Consider the following 22,547-nt stretch of genomic DNA (forward strand, 5'->3'; position numbering starts at 1 on the left):
ATCCTTACCTTCCGCATCTCCTTGATTATCCTCCACATTTTCATTGACTGAGAGCTCTGTTTCTACAGAATCAGCTGTGGGTTAACAATAAATCACAAAAAAAGTAAGAAATTGGAAAAAAAAATCATTTTAGTTTGTTAAAGTGATAAATGAGAATATTTTGTATGTAGTATATCAGTTATACATGATTTTGGGCTATAACACCCTAGTACAGAAGAGCTTTAATACACCTGAGCTACAGAGTCAGTTTTGTATCCCTCGTGGCCATTGTAGGGGCAGCAAATGGGATTAGTGGCCCACTGGACCACAGGGGGGACCCAGGCTTATCCTTTAGTGGGACGGGCTTAATTAAGTGCCCACTGTGAGGTGGACAATAAGTTCCACTCCCAGGGTAGTGACCGGGAATGCGGCAGATGACCCCCAGGGGCTCAGGAATAGACGGGTACAGGTGGGGTGACTGAGGCAAGCTGGACAGGCTAGTATGGACAGGAATGGTGGCCACGGCAGGGATAGACATGTATGGGAAGGCAGACTCAGGTATAGATAGCGGACACAAGGATATCGGGACCTGACAACTAGCTAGCAGACTGGAACACTGACTAACTAGGAGCATTGTGCAGGCACCTCCCTTAATGGGAGGGTGCCTTAAATACATAGTACCTCTCAGCCATAGCCATGGGAAATAGCGCACTGTGTGCGTCCATGTCTTAGGTGCACCCCCGGGAACCCGGTGTGGCATGTTCAGAGCCCGGGAGGGGAAGGAGGTAGCAGTACACAGCAGGGGAGAACGGGCAGAGTTCCTTACTTAGCCATGAATATTTCTATTATTTTGCTTAATTTATACTAAAACTTCAAGAAAATACTGTATTCACAACCCCAAATGCTGTTGTGTGAACTGGTGAACATGCCCCACTATTCCTTTTTTTCCCAACTTTTACAGAAACTTCAAGAAAATATTTACAACCACAAACACTGTATTGTAATACAATGATAAGACTATAAATAACAGGTTGTGATAAAAACTCCGAAAAACACAAGATTTAAACAATAAAGATCAACGACTTCTAATAGAAAGGGCATGGGAGTCCAAAGGAACAGCTGGTAGGTATTTATGGGATTATGAGTCAATGGACCAGAAGTCATTGTACTGCTAGTATTACACCAATTGTCAGGAAGGAAAAAAGCTTCTCTTCTGTAACCCCAGAGATTCGACCAACTGATCTCAATAGATATTTCCAATTACATTTGGAACTACAAAAATAACCTCTTCAGAAGAGCTTATCTCCTTCTACTTTTGCAGTGGAATTAGCTTTGTTTCATTGTACTTGATCTTTCTCATTAGCATCAAAGTCATTCTGGTGACTCAGCTCCTAGTAATTCCATGATAATAATTACTGGCCAATTAGCGGTTCAAAGCCACTCAATAATATTCCCATTGACTGTACTGGATGTAATCCTTTTACCAGGTCAGACAATGACTGTACATTGTAAATTCATCTAACAAGATTAGCACAGGACATTGCTTACCATCTCCTTCCAAGGGATTATGAAAATTGCACCAGTATGTTGGTAAAAATGCAAAATACCATGGCCTTGGTATGCCGTATTCACCTAAAAAACATAAAACGTTTTATTATTGCTTAAAAAAGATAACAGGTTTTCATTTTTAACTTTGTTGGTAATTGTGTAGGACTTCAGCCTGGGAAGGGCTGGTGACCGGAGTGTTGCTGGAGATCAAATGGGAACCTGTCACCAGATTTGGCCCCTATAAGCTGCAGCCATCACCAGTAAGCTCTTATATACAGCTTTCTAGAATACTATATATAAGAGCCCAGGCTGCTCTGTATAATGTAAAAAACACTTTTATAATACTCTAGGGACGGTCTGGTCTGATGGTGTTGCTACTCTCCGGTCCAGAGCCTCCTCTCTGCGGCAATGTCCTACGTCATCCACAAACTCTGGCATTGTGCTCCTGCGCACACTGATCTGCCAAGTTGAGGGCAGATCAAAGTACTGTAATGCACAGGCGCAACCAAAGATCAAAGATTGCCCACACATGCGCACTACAATTCTTTGATCTACCCAGATCAAAGTGCGCCTGCCCAGGACTGCAATGCCGGCCTTTGTGGATGACGTAGGACACATCATCCACACTGCACTGGGTAAAAGGAGGACCACAGAGAAGAGGCACCGGACCGAAGAGCAGCGACACCCATCGGACCAGACCGCCCCCTAGATGAGTATAATAAAAGTGTTTTTTAAGTTATACAGAGTGGCCTGGGCTCTTATATACAGTATTCTGGAATGCTGTATATGTGACACCCTGGCAAAAACCAGGCAGTCACACAATAGGCCCCCGCATAACACCTTCCCTCACCTAGTTTACATACAGCCGAACTGAAACCCTAGTCACCCCCCCTCCAGCGGAGGAGAAGTTCAAGTTGAACGGTGCCAGGGTCGGAGCCCTGGTACCTTGGCTAGGTGGCAGACGGTGGTCTCCGTCAGCAGGAGACGGGGAGACGGCTCGGCAGATCAGAGGAGGACCAGAACAGGGTTGGAGCCCCCTGGTACTGACACCGGAGACCCGACCAGAAACCGTGCACAGAGGGGGTACTCGGAACCTGAAGCCAGGACCGGAACCAACGGCCTAGCTAATCAACCAATTGAGGGCAGGATTATAGGTCCTGTCCCGACCAAAGTCCCAAAAGCAGACAAGCAGACCCATTTTGAATTGGGTTTCCATTTCCTTAGAAATTATTTTTATATATTGGAGATATTATCTTTCAATTGGGCAGAGCTAGAAAACAACAATTCAGACTGGCAGTATCACTGCATTTTTTTTTTCTTTTCGTTGTATTTATTTATTCTTATTTTTCTATTATTGTTACTTTTTTATTATTTTTCTTCACTTATATTACACACTGTGTCCTTATAAAGTCTTTAAAAACTTGGGAAGTCTTTTTACATATTTATACACTTTTTTATGGCTGATTTCCTCTGTAACCAGGACTGGTATATTTGCCCAGTTACAGGGAAATTTGATGTTCTTTGCTGCATAGCAGAACTGACTAGGACTTCTATGACCCAAAAGTTTTTATCGCCTCCCTTTACCCAGCAATTACATGATCACTGGAAAAAGCATTGTCAGTGCTTCCTAATCTATATACACATGCACTGATTCAGCACTAAAGGTGTGTGCTTCACAGCGGGAGAGCAACAAGCAAAAAATGAAGCAGGACATTCAGCAACGACCGGCGACCTCAAGCAGGGGCCAGGTCGTTGCTTGATGTCACACACAGCGACAGCGACAGGACGTCGCTGCTACGTCACAGAAAATGGTGACGTAGCAGCGACATCGTTGTTGTCATCGCTGTGTGTGACACCACCTTTAGGGTAAGGAGACTTAAGCAGCTCCTGTCCATGGCCAGGGAGCACTGAATTGGACAGTGGACCAAGGTTTCACAAAGTGATCCGTTCATCTCTTTACCCCTTGCACCTTCTCTCTGGAAAGTCTGGCTGTGTGTGACAGCTGTGTTCCTACCTGCACAGTTGCACAATCTTGTGCAAGCTGTTTACCTTAAATTGATGTTTTAAAATATCAATATAGAGTAAAGTGTTCAGACATGAATAGTCTGTGGGCAATCCAGAAGCAGTTAAACAACTTGGGCCAGGCACTGGCTGTAGGATTTTAGCCATATATGTTTTACACCTAAAGGTTTCGGGGTTTCACAGAAAAACATCCTTTAAAAGCCGCTAGTGTCTGAGCCCTTGCTCTCCATGAGTAACAGGTCTCACGCTGTATGTGTGTATAGGGAAGGACCTGCCAATAACTGGCAGCAGGGGGTGAGAACCCACCAGGGACCCACCTGTTCATCTAGTCTCCCATTTGGCTTTTAAAGTATGTTTTTTTTCTTTTTTTTAGTTTCCAGATGTTTTTACCTGATTCACCTGTTGAGGAGAGCCATAAAATGAAATACTTAATTAACCTCTGGACATAGAGCATTGTGGGAAATATATCGTTTTGCCTTACATAATTTAGGTTTCAGATCATATAAATGACACAGATATAAAGATGGCCGCTATTTCCTGTTATCCACACCTTGCTTGGAATGCAAGGAATGTCCAGATGAAAGAAGACCTCCATATAAGGGAAGATCCCTGGTCAAGCTGGAAATCACAGACCAAACCATCAGCATGGATGCACCAGATGACGTCCCTCCCATCGTCATGGTTTCATCCACTGGAGTCAGACCCGCCCATCAACAGCAACACGGATCTCCCCATTGGCTAGCCCATGAACTGTCCCACTAAATGTGCATATCTGAACTTGTGTACGCCCCTAGCCTATATCAAGAGGACGCATGAGTCTCCTCAGTCTGTGTTTGGTGCCATTTTCTACTGTGACCAAGAAGAGATTACACATCCGACTGTGTCTGGTGTGGATTCTTTTATGCATGCACTTGGCCCATATCAATTCGGCCAGGCAGTAGGCAACTAGTGATCTCTGGTTATGAGTTCACCTTAACATTATTGGCGCCCAACGTGGGGCCAATAGACGGAGACACCTGAAATCCTGATGAACCGGCAACTGGAATGGCATGACGTGCTGGACACCCCAGGAAACTGATCACTTCCGAACGAGAGTACGGTAGGTCTGCTGATTTTTCATAATCTGTAGTCTTCCCGTGGTCTCGGTGGGGTGTGTGGCACGGATTGCCTGACTGTGTCCGGTTTGTTGGGGTATCTGTTGACGGGCAGACGGGTCTCACGGCTATTGGCCATATTACTCTCGGAAGAACCGTCACATATTCAGTTGCCTGCTGCCTGTTGTGTATTTGTGAAGAGAGCATGTGGGTTTGTGAGTGGTGTCTGTAAAACGTGTAAAGTATATGGTTTGTGGTTGCCTGTGATACGGTTTGTGGTTTTTGTAGTGCCAAGCTCAGATTGAGTGCAGAGCAAGATGTAAGGGCCCAGCTCAGATTGAGTGCAGAGCTTTTTGTAGTGCCAAGCTCACTGAGTGCAGAGCCAGATGTAAGTGCCAAGATCAGCTAGACTTAAGTGCAGAGCCATATGTAAGGGCCCAGCTTTAGCTAGACTGAGTGCAGAGCCTTACGTTATACATAAATCTAACCTTTTTAAAGTGTTTTCCTGGAGTGAATCGGCTGGTATAGACACCTTGTAGTCAGTGGTGATACTAGGTGGTTTTTTATTAGGCTAGTTGTAAGTCCTCCAAGAGAGGCGAATCAGCCGGTATAGACACCTTGTAGTCAGTGGTGATACTAGGTATTTTTTGTATATTACGGAATGCAGAAATCAGACAGGAACCACGTGGCAGTAGAGAAAGATTGTTTGGTGTTGTTTATCTTGAGAGAAAGATGGAGAAATTGGTGAAGTTGCGTCTAGTTGTGCTGGAAAAATCCGGATGAGAGTGGATTTTGTTGGGATGGGGGGACTCTAGGCTGCAATCCTGTGATAAACCATGTGCTATTTTTGGTTGCAGCCATTTTAGGTCAGATTTTAAAATGGTGGACGAAGCACATGGCTGAGGCATGCATGGTTTAAAATGGTGGATGAAGCACATGGTGGCCGAGGCATGCATGGTTTAACCAAAGAAGGCGGGGGATGTGTGAAGAAGACCATGTGCTCTGTAAATGTTTGAGCAATGGATTGGATGGAGTACTATATACTTAGACCGAAAAATAAGTGTTTTTATCTATAATTACACTTAGATCTAGGACATGTGTGTGTGTGTGTATAAATATATATATATGTATAAGTACAGACTATAGAAAATGGGGAGACAGAGTTTGAGCAGATGTGAGGTCAGTTTTCCCTTTTCTCTGCCACATGTTCCTACAGATTTTAAAATGGTGGATGAAGCACATGGCTGAATGGAGTAGTACATACTTAGACAGAAAAATTAGTGTTTTTAACTGTAGTTGGACCAGGACTGTGGATATGTAAATCTGTGTGTATATGTATAGAGTATGGAATATAGGCAGGAAGGATAATTGGTTAAACTTGTAAGTTTAGCAGAAGTAAAATCAGTTTCTCCCTTCCCCCTCTCATGTGGTTCAACCGCCCTTACACAAAAGAAGCCATGTGCTATTCTGGCAGTGGCCATTTTGTTAGTAAATCTGTATGGAACCCTCCAGTGCAGCTGACAAAACTGCAGCCACTGAATAACATGAAATGTTAGTAAATGTTTATAGCACTAAAAGATGGAATATTGAATGATTGGGTGGTTGTGGAAGACACTTAATATAGATCCAGTGTGCAGGTTGGATTGAGTCAGGACAGTCACAAGAAGGAATATCTTATTAATTAGTAAGCAATAAAATTAGAAAAAAAACCTTTAACGTACCTTTGCAGTAGAGGTCATGATAAATAATACATATTCCAATTACGAATGTGGCGAATAATCATGAGAGTTGAATGTTTTAAAAAAAAAATAATAAATAAATAAATAAATAGATACATCCATGGGATATCCATGTCTTGCAGAAAGGAAAATAAATAAAAAAAAAAAAAATCCAACAGAAGGAGAGAGGTATCACTCCTGTCCAGGAAAAATGAACAGTGTGTTTTTGGGGGAAGTAGCAACTTTTAGAGAAAAAAAAACCTGTCGGGCAGGCTTTTCATCTCACCTTCGATCTATTGTGAGAGCAGCCCAAGAGAAAAAAAAAAAAAAAAAGGGTGCTTCTTGCATTTAATTCATTGCAATTTATATTGGAAAAAGGTCATTGACAATAGTTTTATTTTACTAATTTTATCCCAAAGAAATAAAAGTTAACTGTGGACATGTTTAGAATCATTGATAGCTTTTCAAGCATAGAAGTCTGTTAGATAATTTTTCTATGGCAAACCAACATTTTGTTTTCCCACATGGCCAGTTTATTTGTTCTAGATTCTTTTATCCATTCAAGTTATAGGACAGTATCACAGAGATGCTGATAATCTCCTCAATGTTTCAAATATGAACGCCTCTATATCCAATATCCAGAGGTTGTGCTACGTTATTATTATAGTTATTATTAATAATAATAATAATAATAATAATAATCATAATAATAATCATTTATTAATAATTACAATAATTTGATTTAAGAAATGTGGATTATTTATGGAATTCTGTGTTTTATATTTAATGTATTGAATAATCTGCTTTCTTTTTATAGAAAGAATGATTGCAGTGCAGATTTCTGTGGTTCAAGCAAAGGTTATAAAAGCCATTGAAAGGGTTTTCCATTATTAAGTTACAGATAAAAACAATATTTCTGGTGTTCCCGGTTAGGTACAATCTATTCAATGTGACTTTTATGCCTAAATGTAGAGCTCCGGGGCCACACACTTTTTGAATCTAATTATGTTTTGGATAATAGATTCAAAAAGGGGGGGAAAGATGATGTGGAAAATCACACGTATTATTTAAGGTTTTAATTTGTTCATCGATTGGGTTTTTCTATTAAGTGTTCTTTATATTTTTATCTGTGAGGAGGATACAGCAGACAGACATATATCTCATGATTGCTCTGATGTAACAAGAATGGTCAGGTTTTGAACATGTCTCAGATGAGGCCATTGCTAATGCAGATTTTGAGTTTTTCCGTAGATGGATCCAGATACCAAGATGCTGGTTGATTCTGCACTGGATATGCTGAGGTTACGCAACATGAGGTAATAAAAATCAAACCACTCCTCTCTCATCAAAATAGGAGAATGAGATGAAGATTTGCGATCACTGTGGTTTGTAGAGCGGAGGGGGGTAAGATAGGAAAATGTGGAGTGTGACGTGATAAATCTATAAAGACCGTAGAGAGTGTATATGAGCCCAGGTGGAGGCGCTCTCCTGTTATCAAAAGAGCCGGTGACTGATGGAGCAGGCAACAAAGAAGCAGTGAATGGGCCTAGAGTTGAGAGTCCTTATACAAAGCAGACCAGTACCTCGGTGGCTCCTGTCACGTCGTCCGTGACATTGGTCACTCCTTGTGTTCTTAAATCCTTACAGGAACAAGCGATTCAGCAAGGAACGGAGTGTGAGACGCAGGGAGCCAGTGACTGAGGAAGGTCTGTGGATAAAGGGCGGTAAGCTTTCTCTGCCGTGAGCGCTCTACTCAATAATGGCCCAGGTAACCCATGTGACAAAGGTGTTGGGATGGACAAGATATGGGCGGCACCACTGCTCAGTACCCAGGTGGCCAGACACATCCAGTCTTGTAAGACGTGTGCCTATTAAGGTAGAAATACTGTAAAGACCTCGTAGAAACACCCCCTCATCCGCTCTACTGCTCCGGTGATTGCAGATTAGTCATATACATCTACCATGAGTAGGTTTATATGAGTTTTGTGCGTGTTGAGTGAATTTCTTTTCAGGCCTGCTCTGAAACATATCCAGTGTGGAAAGCATTACTGCTGAAAAACTCATGGTGCTGGTGGTATGTAAAGATGGAGTTCCTAAAAAGCGGTAAAAGAACATATTCTATAGCAGAGGTCACTATAGAGATCAGTACCTGATGAACCCATCTGCCATTGTGAAGAGGGGAGAAACGCGTTGGGTCTTTCATGCTAAGTGTCTGACAAATATGCGTTTATTTTATTAGCCTGAGTGTGAATTGTACAGTGGAGGGTCTGTGATCAGACGAGATCTCTTCATGACTTTACCTGGCCTTATTATTATTATTATATTTATACAGTGGGTACATGTTATACATGTGAGATATTTAATTTATTTTAGGGTTTGGTCCTTGAATTTGCTGTATCATATTGATTTAAGCTACCAAACAGCTATGTAAATACAGAGTGTGAATATTTAATCTTTGGGAATGGATTGGATATATATATAATATTGACGCCTCTTTATCCCTGTATCTCACGGTTTCTATATTCTCTCACTGACATTAGCAGCATGTATTAGCTTAGCAGTGTAGGGATAGGGAGGGCGAGCCGTCGGGGAGCGGGGGCACCAATTCGCCTTATAGGGTGCCGACCTCCGCTGCGAGGTAGGGAGAGTTTAGGGCTATTGCCCCAATCCCTGCCCCCTCCTGTATTGGAATATCTAATTGTGTCTATAGTCACATGGGTGTATGTTGTTTGGAATTTTAATGATTATAACATAAACATGTAACGATCCACAAGATAACGGTGGACGCTGCAAATCATGTAACAAATGTTCATTTTCCTTTAATAAGTAGATCTTTACATAAGGTATTTTTGGTTTAGTACCTAGAACGTGATTATATTTCTCACACATACTGCAGATACAGTGTGATATCCTGACCAGTGATGTATGAGCCGCATACAACTGCCTATATAGTGTGTTAAACATGTGTATCCTCCAATTCCAGATGCTAAATCAGTGTCAGGAGCACGTGGTCTCCAGCCAGGAGCCTGGGTGATCCTAAAAAGACAAGTCAGAATGATCCCTGAGTCAGAATCAGGTGGACCGATCCAGCTTATCCCAACCACAGCAACTTCCATGAAGCTTGAGGGAAAACCCAGACAACAGCCGCTGTAAAGAGTCCATCATACCAGCAGAATGAGGGTCACAACACACATAGTGCTGGATTATCTCACATAGAACCTTATGGAGAATTTCTAGATTGGGGATGAAACATGGGAAATAACCATAAGGGAACAATGGGTACAGGAACATTACACAAATAAGGGCTCATGGTGGGAAAGGCATTATCTGACCTGAACCAATCAATTATTTTAAGGGTTTAAGTGACTTTTTAAGGATAACATACACTTGTAGGTAACTGGTATTGTTTTATTTGTTGGTATTTGAAGCCGTAAAAGTGCTACTCTATGTTACTGAAGGTAATCGGATCCATGCGTAAGGGAAATCTTGTTAAAGGCCTCTTGGTGGTAGATTGTGGACCCGAGACAAGAAGAGATCCATTAGTGTGTATTCGGGTAGAAGAGTCTCGAGGACGCGGACAGCACTCGGATATTGACTGAGAATCAGCCTTTCAGAAACAGTAACGCTAAAAGCTGCAGCATAACAGTAAGAAACTTATTCTTACAATTGCCTTACTCTTTCTAATCGATTAATCTCAAATTCTGAGTAAGCTCTTCAGCATTAAATAAATCTGTTCTAATTACCTGTGCCTCTGTGAACTGTGTGTGCGGGATGTGATCAACTCTCTGATCAGCAGTCTGTACCAGCGGGGGCAAAAGCTTAGTATTGCTTGTATAGCAGATAGAAAAAATGAAAAAAAAGGTTGCAGTTAAAGCATTAGAGCTGATGTGTTAGAGGACCACGGTAGGGTCAGAAGGTTAATAAAGTATTTAGGGGGGACTGTTGAGGAGAGCCATAAAATGAAATACTTAATTAACCTCTGGACATAGAGCATTGTGGGAAATATATCGTTTTGCCTTACATAATTTAGGTTTCAGATCATATAAATGACACAGATATAAAGATGGCCGCTATTTCCTGTTATCCACACCTTGCTTGGAATGCAAGGAATGTCCAGATGAAAGAAGACCTCCATATAAGGGAAGATCCCTGGTCAAGCTGGAAATCACAGACCAAACCATCAGCATGGATGCACCAGATGACGTCCCTCCCATCGTCATGGTTTCATCCACTGGAGTCAGACCCGCCCATCAACAGCAACACGGATCTCCCCATTGGCTAGCCCATGAACTGTCCCACTAAATGTGCATATCTGAACTTGTGTACGCCCCTAGCCTATATCAAGAGGACGCATGAGTCTCCTCAGTCTGTGTTTGGTGCCATTTTCTACTGTGACCAAGAAGAGATTACACATCCGACTGTGTCTGGTGTGGATTCTTTTATGCATGCACTTGGCCCATATCAATTCGGCCAGGCAGTAGGCAACTAGTGATCTCTGGTTATGAGTTCACCTTAACACACCATTTGTGACTTTTTGAAAAGATAGATGTACGCCAGTTCCTTCTTGGACTTATTTTATTTTGGCCAGCTATTTTGGTGTGAATTTTGAGCCATTTTACAAAATGTGGAATGCTTTAGTCTAAAAAGTTGCCCAAATTTTCGAGACATAAAAGACCATTTTTGACCGTGCAAAATGTCATTTTGAAGAATGTGGCACAAAGATCTTCGATGCATGCCACTCAAAGTGACAAAAAATTCTGTAACACTCAATTGGCGCCAAAGTCTTTAGTTAGAATAGTAGAATACTGATGAGTTCTGTAATATTGACTTCCCCTTAAGGCCCTTTCAGGTCTCAGATGGTCATACTTCAGCTCACCAGAATAATCCTTATGGGTTATCTCTCAGGCCTCACTGATGATCAGCATGTATAGATTATGTGGTAGCCCACCTGGTCTCATGATCAGAACATGTGGAGGCTCGAGCTCTACTTGTCCATGGCAGGAAGAGTCATCCTAAATATAACTCAATATTTCTCCTATCACTATGCTTAGGCTTAAGGTGCTTTCTCTTTCTGCTCCCGTATATGCAAAAATGCTCAGGTTGGCAAAGTGCTCCTGTGCTCTTCATGAAAGAGATGCTCATATCAGGCAGCTGCTTATCTCCCATAGAACAGCATAATCAGCCGCTGAAATTCACCTGTTGGGGAAGGCTCAGGAGGCCGCCATGGGTATTACTCGTAGATGGTTGGCTGATCCTACTGAAATCGGTGGGTTTTTATTACTTACCTATTGTGTGTAGGACTCACATTCTCATGCAGAGGGGAGAGAGGAGTAGATGATACAATGCTGTTTTCTAACAGTTAATGCCCACTAAAGAAACATCTTGAAAAATCTGAAGCCAGCGCAACATGAAGGTTGCAAATTTCTTCAGAGGTTATATAGGAGGTGGTCGTATCACCCTACTCCTACGTTGTACATATCCTGTATATTAAAGCTAATGTGTTTTTGCTGCTGCTAATGTGTAAGGCTGGAGATGTAGCAGAGCCGGAGTAATGCCGCGATCGGCGCCCTCTAGTGGCTGACAGTTTTAAGTGTTTTATTGCATATTGTATTTTAGTATATAATGTATATGTTATATATGACTAATGCATAACCGTATAATGTAGAGCATAGGAATGTTAAGTAGGAATGGTAGATAGGTATTAGCGTAAGAGAAGGTTTTAGTATGTACAGCATATAGATACTCCCTGATTGCTGAGGAACTGAGAGCCAGGACAGGAGGAGTGTCAGAGGGCAGAGGGTTGGCTAGCTGGACAGGCCATGAAGAGGGTAGTTCTGCAGAGAGGTTCCTGAGGTGTGGACGAGTCCTGGTGTCCGGTCGCTCAGGGAATTGGGAGGTCTCCTCCATTGTGTCCTGAGCCTAAAGCCTAAGTCACACGTAGTGACGCAGCAGCGATCACGACGACGATCTGACCTTACAGGATCGCTGCTGCGTCGTTACATGGACGCTGGTGAGCTGTCAAACAGGCAGATCTCACCAGCGACCAGTGACCAGCCCCCAGCCAGCAGCGACGCGTAGAAGCGATGCTGCGCTTGGTAACTAAGGTAAATATCGGGTAACCAAGCAAAGTGCTTCGCTTGGTTACCCGATATTTACCTTGGTTACCAGTGCACACCGCTTAGCGCTGGCTCCCTGCACTCGTAGCCAGAGTACACATCGGGTTAATAAGCAAACCGCTTTGCTTATAGTTACCCGATGTGTACCTTGGCTACGAGTGCAGGGAGCAGGCAGCTGGCTTCAAGAAGCTGCCGACGCTGGTAACGAAGGTAAATATTGGGTAAGCAAGCCTTTACTTGGTTACCCGATATTTACCTTGGTTACCAGCGTCCGCAGAAGCCGGCTCCCTGCTCCCTGCATATTCAGTTCGTTGCTCTCTCGCTGTCACACACAGCGATGTGTGCTTCACAGTGGGAGAGCAATGACCAAAAAATGGTCCAGGACATTCAGCAACAACTGGCGACCTCACAGCAGGGGCCCGGTCATTGCTGGATGTCACACACAGGGACATCGCTAGCAAGGTCACTGCTACGTCACAGAAAATGGTGACTTAGCAGCGACGTCGTCGTCGCTGTCGTTGTGTGTGACATGACCATTAAGCTCCCCTTGTGTTGGGCAATCTAGACACCATCCAAGGTGGTAAAGCACACAGGAAGCCGCAAAGATAAGAAATGGGGAAAAGTACAGGTTTGGACTCAGTCGCTGGAAGGCTAATAACCACTCGAGGGCTAGATAGTAAAAGTACCCAAGCAGAACAGTGGCAGCAGAACAGGATTGGATGGCCATGTCTGTCCAGAAGATTGCAAGTCAAATAAAGTGTTTGTTGTTGTGTTGAAAAGAATATCTTAGTGTGATGTGTTATCCTGCTATGTCTCCGACCGTGACCGGCAGCGGGGTGGCGGAGGTACCCCTGAAGACTCAAGTGTCACACCCCCCAGGTGGGGAGGAACATATGCACCAGTTCAGACTAATGTAAGGGGTACTTCACACACAGCGAGATCGCTACTGAGTCACGTTTTTTGTGACCTCATTAGCGATCTCGCTGTGTGTGACACTGAGCAGCGATCTGGCCCCTGCTGTGAGATCTTACACACAGCCCTGGTTCGTTTTTTTATTGTTGCTCTCCCGCTGATAAGCACACATCGCTGTGTGTGACAGCGAGAGAGCAACAATCCTGAATGTGAAGGGAGCAGGAGCCGGCGTCTGACAGCCTGCGGTAAGCTGTAACCAAGGTAAACATCGGGTAACCAAGGTGGTTACCCGATATTTACCTTCGTTACCAGCCTCTGCAGCTCTCATGCTGCCAGTGCCGGCTCCTGCTCCCTGCACACGCTAAGTTAAGCGGTGTGAGCTGGTAACTAAGGTAAACATCGGGTAACCATACCCGATGTTTACTTTAGTTACCAGTGTCCGGAGCTTCCAGACGCCGGCTCCGTGCAAGCACAGAGTCGCTTGCACGTCGCTGCTGGCTGGGGGCTGGTCACTGGTCGCTGGTGAGATCTGCCTGTTTGACAGCTCACCAGCGACCATGTAGCGATGCAGCAGCGATCCTGACCAGGTCAGATCGCTGGTCGGATCGCTGCTGCATCGCTAAAGTGTGAAGGTACCCTAAGGGACTGAAGCCCTGTCGGCCATCACCTGGCTCCCTCTTACAGTTACAAAACAAGAGAGAGAAAAATGTTGGATTGTGCTATTAGACATTCTAATGTAACAGAATCTAGGGAATGTTTGCATTGAAGAACTTCCAAGATTTATCCACATAGATCCCAAAGGAATTTCATTTCTTAGGGATCAAGTTCATAGGCCAAAGTGTAACTGCCTCTGTCAAAAGTGAAGTAAAGATAATGAAAGTGCGGGAGAAAGTGAGAGTCAGCAAGGTTTGGGGAGAGACGATTTTTTTGGAAAGGACATATATTAGGCTGGGCAATGGTGCAATGCTCTTAGAAAAAATGTAATCAAAAGGAATGCTTAAAAATAAGTATAATTTGCAATGGTCGTCTCTTTCTGATGGGTTTAATAAATATTATTCACAGATTATTACATATAATAGTTTCCTTCAATCCTGTCGAAATTGCTTATAGGTAAATTCGACAATTAAAACATAAGAAAATGTAATCAATCAACAACAATGATGATGCACTCATCATATGTATCCATGAGCAAACAGTCCAAGCTGCCTGGCTTACAACTTTCTGAATATATAGATATAGTCTTTGCCTAAAAGTGCCTGTACACCTTATAGATGTTCTGCTGACAACTACCATATTCATGTGTTTTCAGTAGGGAAAGAGGAGGGAGGAACTGCAAGAAACCTCTAGCCCGCTGCTTAGTTCCTGGGAGAACGAAGGAATCGGGATTGAATCCAAATCATCAGATATCCATCTCCTCCAACATCATCAGAAATAGTTGGGAGCTCCCATACACGTTAAATGATGTGAGGGTTTGGCCAAGCATACTCTAATATGTATGATGGCCATCAGAGCCCTAATATTATTATTATTATTATTATTATTATTATTATTATTATTATTATTATTATTATAATAATAATAATAATTCAGTATACATTGCACATTAGGTCTATTATCACCATGTACAAATGTTGTGCTGTTTGCAATAAATCAATCAGATAAGAACAAGATAAAACAACAAATGGTTTCTCCAAATTCAGTCCAGTCTCAGATCTTTTCAACCCCTTAACCCCTTCACGACCGGCCGATTTTTCGCTTTCCGTTTTTTTTTTCCGCCATTCAGTGCGAGTTCGTAGACACCAAACATGTATAGGTTTACTTTTATATAAGGGGTTAAAAAAAATCGGAAGTTTGTCCGAAAAAAGTGGCGCACGTTTTACGCCATATTCCGTGACCCGTAGCGTTCTAATTTTTCGGGATCTATGGCTCTATGACGGCTTATTTTTTGCGTCTCGAGGTGACGTTTTTAACGTACCATTTTTGCGCAGATGCTACGTTTTGATCGCCTCTTATTGCATTTTGCGCAAAAGTTGTGGCGACAAAAAAACATCGTTTTGGCATTTGGAATTTTTGTGCCGCTACACCGTATACTGATCAGATTAATTGATTTTATATTTTGATAGATCGGGTGTTTCTGAACGCGGCGATACCAAATGTGTGTATATTTTTTATTTTTTTAACCCTTTATTTTTCAATGGGGCGAATGGGGGGTGATTTGAACTTTTAGGTTTTTTTGTTTTTTTTTAAATTTTTTTAAACTTTTTTTTTTATTTTACTAGTCCCCCTAGGGGGCCATTGCGATCAGCAATCCGATCGCTCTGCAGTATCTGCTGATCACAGCTACACGGCTGTAAACAGCAGATACGCTGTCTTTCTCTTTTGCTGTGCCACTGGCACAGCGAAAGTGAAACCAAGTCAGGTGTAGTACAGGAGTCATCACATGACCCTGTGCTACCATGACAACTATCGGGAGTCACGTGATCGCGTCACGTGACTTCCGGTATCGGGCGGTAAGTAAAACATTACCGCGATCGCGCTTATAATGGCGCTGTCACGTATTGACAGCGCCATATAAGGGGTTAATCAGCACGAGCAGATAACGATTCTGCTCATGCCTAGCAGGCACACATCTCAGCTGTGAAAATCAGCTGAGATGTGCGCCGATTGCAGCATGCTGCCGCCGGCAGACCGCGGGCAGTAAGGTTATGACATTTAGGACGTAATTTTACTGCCCGCGGTCGTTAAGGGGTTAATGGCAATTGTCTTTAGACAAGTGACTTTATTTGTAGAGAACCCATTGGCTGTTATGACCTGCTGCAAACATGATATATAGCCAGGTACTAGCTTCTGGCAGCGTGCCTGAGGAATTTTAGCCCATTCCTCATGGTCAATGGCCTCCAGGTCAATAATATTCTTATTTTTTGAGCTGCAGTCACCGTCTTCAAATCCCACCAAAGATTTGCTATTGAGTTCAAGCCAGGCAACTGTAACTCTAGAATCTTTCAGGACTACTTCTGAAACCAAGCCTTGGTGAACTTTATATTAAAATATGGGTAAAGGGGTAACTAAAACCTATCTCAATGCAGCCGCACCTGCACCCTACTGCTTCCTGTACAGACTAGTATCCATAGCTACACAGCCCCTAATAGCTCTTTCACAGGCTGGAATATCCCTAGTCACAACACAAGAAACCCACAACTTGGACCTGTCTGCCTAAAAGGCCATCGAGTTGTTCCTTATACCTCCTGAGGAACCAGATGGAAGGATGTTATGCCCAAGGTAAAGAATATACGTGCACAAGTGGAAAAGGTGAAATAGCTCATGCAAGCTAAAGTAGTCTCCTACAGACCTAACAAATAAATGACAAAGCAAATACCACACAGGTCTCCGTCACGTAGGCAAAATCTCTAGGAGCGAAGTTGAAACTCCTTAGCAGAATCCACAAATGAATATAGCCAGCAAAGAAGGCTAGCATCAGAAGAGTAGAAATAGCCCCACCCGGGTTGTGGTGGGACAGAGAAAATGTGTAAGAACATCTGATAACTGCAAAAGGAGAGAAGCAAAGGTAAAAGACCATTAGCATTTGGACAGGGACTGACCAGGCTGTGACCCAGCAAGGAAGGAAACTGAACACACAGAACAAAGCCACCTGATCAAATCCCAAACCCGAGGCATGACATGGACTTTGAGGAATGCTTGTCCTGTTTGTAGGTCCAATGACACACCAAGTTCAGTCTCCTCACAGAAGGCTTGATGTTTTCTTTTTCTTTTATAGTATCCTGATACTTGATTGAATCCTTCTTACCATCCACATGCTGTAGTTTTAGCAGCTCAGAGCATCACTGCCATTCTTCACTGTAGGCATCAATGAGCCACCACCATGCTTCACTATAGGCATTATGTTCTTTTCAGCATATGCTTAATTTTACATCCTCCAAACATGAGGATCCTTTTCCCAAACTGTTCCAGTTTTGTTTCTTTGTTCTACAGAAAAGAAGCCCCAAACTTCTGTGGATGATATTATATAGTTTTGAGCATATTGGAACTGAATTTCCTTGTACTTTTGGGTCAGTATGTAGGTATTGGTATTGGATTTTGAATAAGGAAGGCTATCACTCCATTTTGCAACACCATGCTATACCCTGTGGACAGCGCTTAATTGGAGCCAATTTCATCCTACAACAGGACAATGACCTCCAAATTATGCATGAACTATTTAGGGAAGAAGCAGGCAGCTGGTATTCTATCTGTAATGGAGTGGCCAGCCCAGTCACCAGATCTCAACCCTATGGAGCTGTTGTGGGAGCAGCTTGACCTTATGGTGCAAAAAGTGCCCATCAAGCCAATTCAACTTGTGGGAGGGGGGAAGCATGGGGCGAAATAGCTCCAGATTACCTCCGCAAATTACCAGCTAGAATGCCAAAGGTCTGCAAAGCTGTAATTGGTGCAAAGGGAGCATTCTGTGACGAAAGCAGGCTTGAAGAAGAAAACTATTATTTCAAGTAAAAATCCTGTGGGCTTTATTTTCTATTCATTATGCAACTGATTTGATAAATAAAAGTATGATTTTTTATGGAAAAGACAATTGTTTGGGTGACCCCAAACTTTTGAACGGTAGTGTATATATAAGTATATATATATATATTAAATTATAATATTTATTTACAAGATATTATTCATGTTATTGATCTCTATATGCTGACCATTTAAACATTTCAAAGGGAAGCACCAATGTTAATGACTTCTATAAGATATGTAGTTCCTTATATTTATTTATTTACAGAATATTAACCATATACAGTTAAGTCGAGAATACTTGGACAGTAACACAAGTTTTGGCATTTTAGCTGTTTACTAGAACATAGTCAAGATACAGTTATATAATCAATATGGGCTTGAAGTGCAGACTCAGCTTTTATTTGTTGGTATTCACATAATGAGCCCCTAAAATGAGGAGGTTTTGTACAAAAATGTCTGTAATTTCTAAAAGTTTCACAGGATATGTTTGTTTAACCCCTTTAATTAAACCCAAAAGTCTGCACTTCAGTTAGATCTTAGTTGTTTCACTTTAAATAAAAAATACAATGGCTGAAGAGCTGAAATAACGAAGATTCTGTCACTGTCCAAATATTTCTGGACCTACGGTAACTATATTGACTTATTTTTATTTATTTACAAGATATTGACCATATATTTATTTTATTTATAACTCTGCAAGATGAATTTGGAGATAATTTGGGTTTTTTGTCTGTTCTCGATTTGCCTACCATGCAAATGACAATACAGTTCACCATTCAGCGTACCTGGAAACACATGGTCTATATACCATGCAATAATCCAATAGACAAAAGCATCAAAAAGCATCATGATTATGGAGAATAGGAAGCTGTATTCATCTCCCTCCATTGGACTTTTCCGGATGTTTCCAAACTGTAAGCCGAGGCCTTGCTCCTCATATCTAGATAAATATTCTGTTCCAAAGCCAAAGGCAACTGGTGATAGCAAACTCTGCAAAACAAATGCAAAGCACAAATTAAAAGACTTAGAAAAAATATTAAAGGGATTGTCCACTACTTGGACAACACCTTCTGATTCCACATGTTTCCCCCATAAAGCCTATACTCACCTCATATACCAGCACCATTCCAGTGGTGTCTGGGCTTATGGTGCCAGGACTCACGTGAGGTTGTGATGTCATGCAAGCCCCTCATTCAATCAATGCCGGCTTCTGTCTCCCTGCCTTCGGACCAAACAAGTTAATCAACAGGAAGTGAGCGCTGCGGCTGCCCTCACTTCCTGTTGATTGCTCGTTTGGTCCGAAGGCGGGGAGAAGGAAGCTGGCGCTGATTGGACAACCCCATTTGAGACCCTGCACTTTGAGCCCGGACACCGCTGGAATGGCACTGGTACAGGAGGTGAGTATAGGCTTTATTATTTTATCTGGTGGAAACATGGGGAATCAGAAAGGGTTGTCCTAGTAGTGGACAACCCCTTTAAGATTGACATGGCTAATGTAAAAAAAAGTATATCTAGTACAGATATATTTTTGTAAAATCTATAAATCAGTTCTATAAAAAGCCACATGAGGACGTACTGCCACTGTTTTTAATTTGAAAGTCATGCGGTCCTGCCAAGCAAAGCACAGGATGTGCGGCAAGTAGAGTGTGAAATAAATAACTCCGCTGCAGGCGGCTGCCAGGTTGGCTTTAGAGAAGAAGACACTCATGAGGAACCCTTGCATGATGGTGGACAGCGTGAAAGCCATCAGAAAAAGGAACAGGATTAAGGGATTGCTGTAGTGAAGGACTCCGCCACCCTGCAAATAGAAAAGGAAAACCTATCAGCAGGAGATCTTTTTTGTATGGAACACAAAAGAATGGAGGAAAATGAGATTTTGACACATTATAGATAAGAAAGGAGCGGAAAGAAAGTATAAAGTCCTGCACAGAACACTTAACTTATTGGACGTATTTGAGGAATCTGGTAAACTTGTACTCACACGATAGATAAAACCCATATTATGGTTTTCTGTTATAAACTGTGAAGAACAACGGTGCTTTTCTGAAGAACTGGTCAATTAAAGACTTGTTATTATAAGCTGTTTTATTTGTTTCCTAATTGGTCACATGAGATAGCTACAAAAACAATATAACAGAGATGAGTTTAGAGAAATTCCTCAAATAAGCTGTCTTTTTCTGGGAGGTTGAGCAGTAGAGTATGAGTCTAGATGGGAGTAATTTAAGTTTAGATTAGATAAATATATTGGATTTTGTATGTATGTAAAAAAACAAATTAAATTATCACGTATCTTATCAATTGATTTAGGAGCTACAAATTCCCCTGATTTGTCAGCTTTAAAATATATTTGTAATCAAAATTTAGTCAAAATTCTGAAGCATTTTTCCTTAGAACTCGGCATTGTGATGTTCCTTTGTTCCACCTGGAAATATATAAATAGGTTGGCAACTGGATGTTACCTTTATCCTTATCAATGGGGCATGCCCTTCCCAGTTTGACACTGTCCAATAACTGCTGATAGCGGCAGATTGTGCAGGAATATGCTTTATTAACAATGGAATAAGAATACTCAATTATCAGTTGGTTTATCTATTTCTACAATTTATTTCAGAAGTACAGAAAGGTGCAAAGTTCTAATTACGTAAATTCCAAAATTGTTATTTCACGGAGAATACAAGTCTTTACTAAAACAATTAAATCTGTCAGGAGAGGTGAGAGATCTTCTCTAAGTCAACTGAGAGATCAATGTCAAAAGCTTCATATAAAGATCAAGTGAAATCTGACTGTGATACATGTCGCATTTTGGGGCACATTACAAAAAAGGAACACTAAACACCTCTGTCTACTAATCACCTTTGCTTACCCTTTGTGATGGGGTTTCTCACTCTGCTTGCTCCACAAGGTAATGAGAGGAACACTTTCCATTTAAAAGTCCAGTTGGTTTATTCAGTCTCACATAAACCACACTCTTGGTAACATAACACAAGCCTTCTTTTGGCTTCACAGGAACACAAAATACGGTACCATAGTTTGTTTAACTCATGGTATACCCTCACAGGTTCTCTGCAGAAATATCCCAGTGGCGGTATCTTGGCCTCCACTCACTGAACCTGGTAAGCATACACAACCCCTCTCTCAGAGGTTCCTTCCTGGAGGTGTAACAACCTCCACACACTGACCATGTGTCAAACAAACAGACACCATTTTAAGATATGAGACACACCCATAGGCAAAGGTATGTAGATAGCCAGATCCACCTGTCTCTTCGAATATCCATAAAAACTGCCCCTGGAATGCCCTAATAAGACTTGTGGCAGTAAAGGGACCTGAGCAGACATCCCGGCTTACACCATCCTTATGATACAATATCGGCTGCAATCCTGCACATCCCAGAATTAAACCTTGGCAAAGGGAGGCTGTTATGTAAAGGCCATCATACACATGAAATAACTGAACAATAAAGAAGGGACCGAACGCCACATTATTGTACTTCCCAATATACACATGCATGTATTGTATATATGATCAGTAGGGGTGATTGTGTGTGTATGAATAAAAGCCGCTTTTCTTAACGATTGACTCATATCACATCGGTGTATCTGCAGACACGTATGGCCTGACCTGTACTGCATGAATGACTGAGAATGTATCCACAAGCTCTACATTTTCCAAGAATTTCAGCTGGGGGAAATATGCTCTTTACATTCCAGCACACATACCCTGATCCAGCTCCAATTACACTTCTTCCTTGTCAGATCTGACAGGGCTGATAAAGCACGTAAAGAATGGAAAACACAGGTAGCAGTCCTATGTAAACCAGTGATAATCCCAAATAACGACCGCAGTCATTTCCTTAGGAAGTCTTACAATCCGAACATGTATAGTGCTGCATATACAGTCATATGAAAAAGTTTGGGCACCCCTATTAATGTTAACCTTTTTTCTTTATACCAATTTGGGGTTTTGCAACAGCTATTTCAGTTTCATATATCTAATAACTGATGGACTGAGTAATATTTCAGGTTTGAAGTGAGGTTTATTGTACTAACAGAAAATGTGCAATCCGCATTAAAACAAAATTTGACCGGTGCAAAAGTATGGGCACCTCAACATAAAAGTGACATTAATATTTTGTAGATCCTCCTTATGCAAAAATAACAGCCTCTAGTCGCTTTCTGTAGCTTTTAATGAGTTCCTGGATCCTGGATGAAGGTATATTTGACCATTCCTGTTTACAAAACAATTCCAGTTCAGTTAAGTTTGATGGTCGCCTAGCATGGACCGCACGCTTCAAATCATCCCACAGATTTTCAATGATATTCAGGTCTAGGGACTGGGATGGCCATTCCAGAACATTGTAAATGTTCCTCTGCATGAATGCCTGAGTAGATTTGAAGCTGTGTTTTGGATCATTGTCTTGCTGAAATAGCCATCCCCTGCATAACTTCAACTTCGTCACTGATTCTTGCACATTATTGTCAAGAATCTGCTGGTACTGAGTTGAATCCATGCGACCCTCAACTTTAACAAGATTCCCGGTGCCGGCATTGGCCACACAGCCCCAAAGCATGATGGAACCTCCACCAAATTTTACTGTGGGTAGCAAGTGCTTTTCTTGGAATGCCGTGGGTTTTTTTTGT

The 22,547-nt window shown here is 42.0% G+C and overlaps 1 protein-coding gene across 1 annotated transcript in view; it reads right to left on the reverse strand.

Annotated features, from left to right (window-relative positions):
- Positions 1 to 22,547, reverse strand: part of ABCA4 (ATP binding cassette subfamily A member 4) — a 295,790-nt gene that overhangs the window by 142,380 nt on the left and 130,863 nt on the right. The window contains exons 15-18 of the mRNA XM_075322132.1: positions 19,484 to 19,705; positions 18,693 to 18,897; positions 1,528 to 1,611; positions 9 to 74 (exon numbers count right to left, since the gene is read on the reverse strand). Of these exons, the coding sequence (XP_075178247.1) occupies positions 9 to 74; positions 1,528 to 1,611; positions 18,693 to 18,897; positions 19,484 to 19,705 (577 nt within the window). The remainder of the gene's footprint in view (positions 1 to 8; positions 75 to 1,527; positions 1,612 to 18,692; positions 18,898 to 19,483; positions 19,706 to 22,547) is intronic.

This window comes from Anomaloglossus baeobatrachus, chromosome 8 (genome assembly GCF_048569485.1).
Source record: "Anomaloglossus baeobatrachus isolate aAnoBae1 chromosome 8, aAnoBae1.hap1, whole genome shotgun sequence".
NCBI classification, from domain to species: domain Eukaryota; kingdom Metazoa; phylum Chordata; class Amphibia; order Anura; family Aromobatidae; genus Anomaloglossus; species Anomaloglossus baeobatrachus.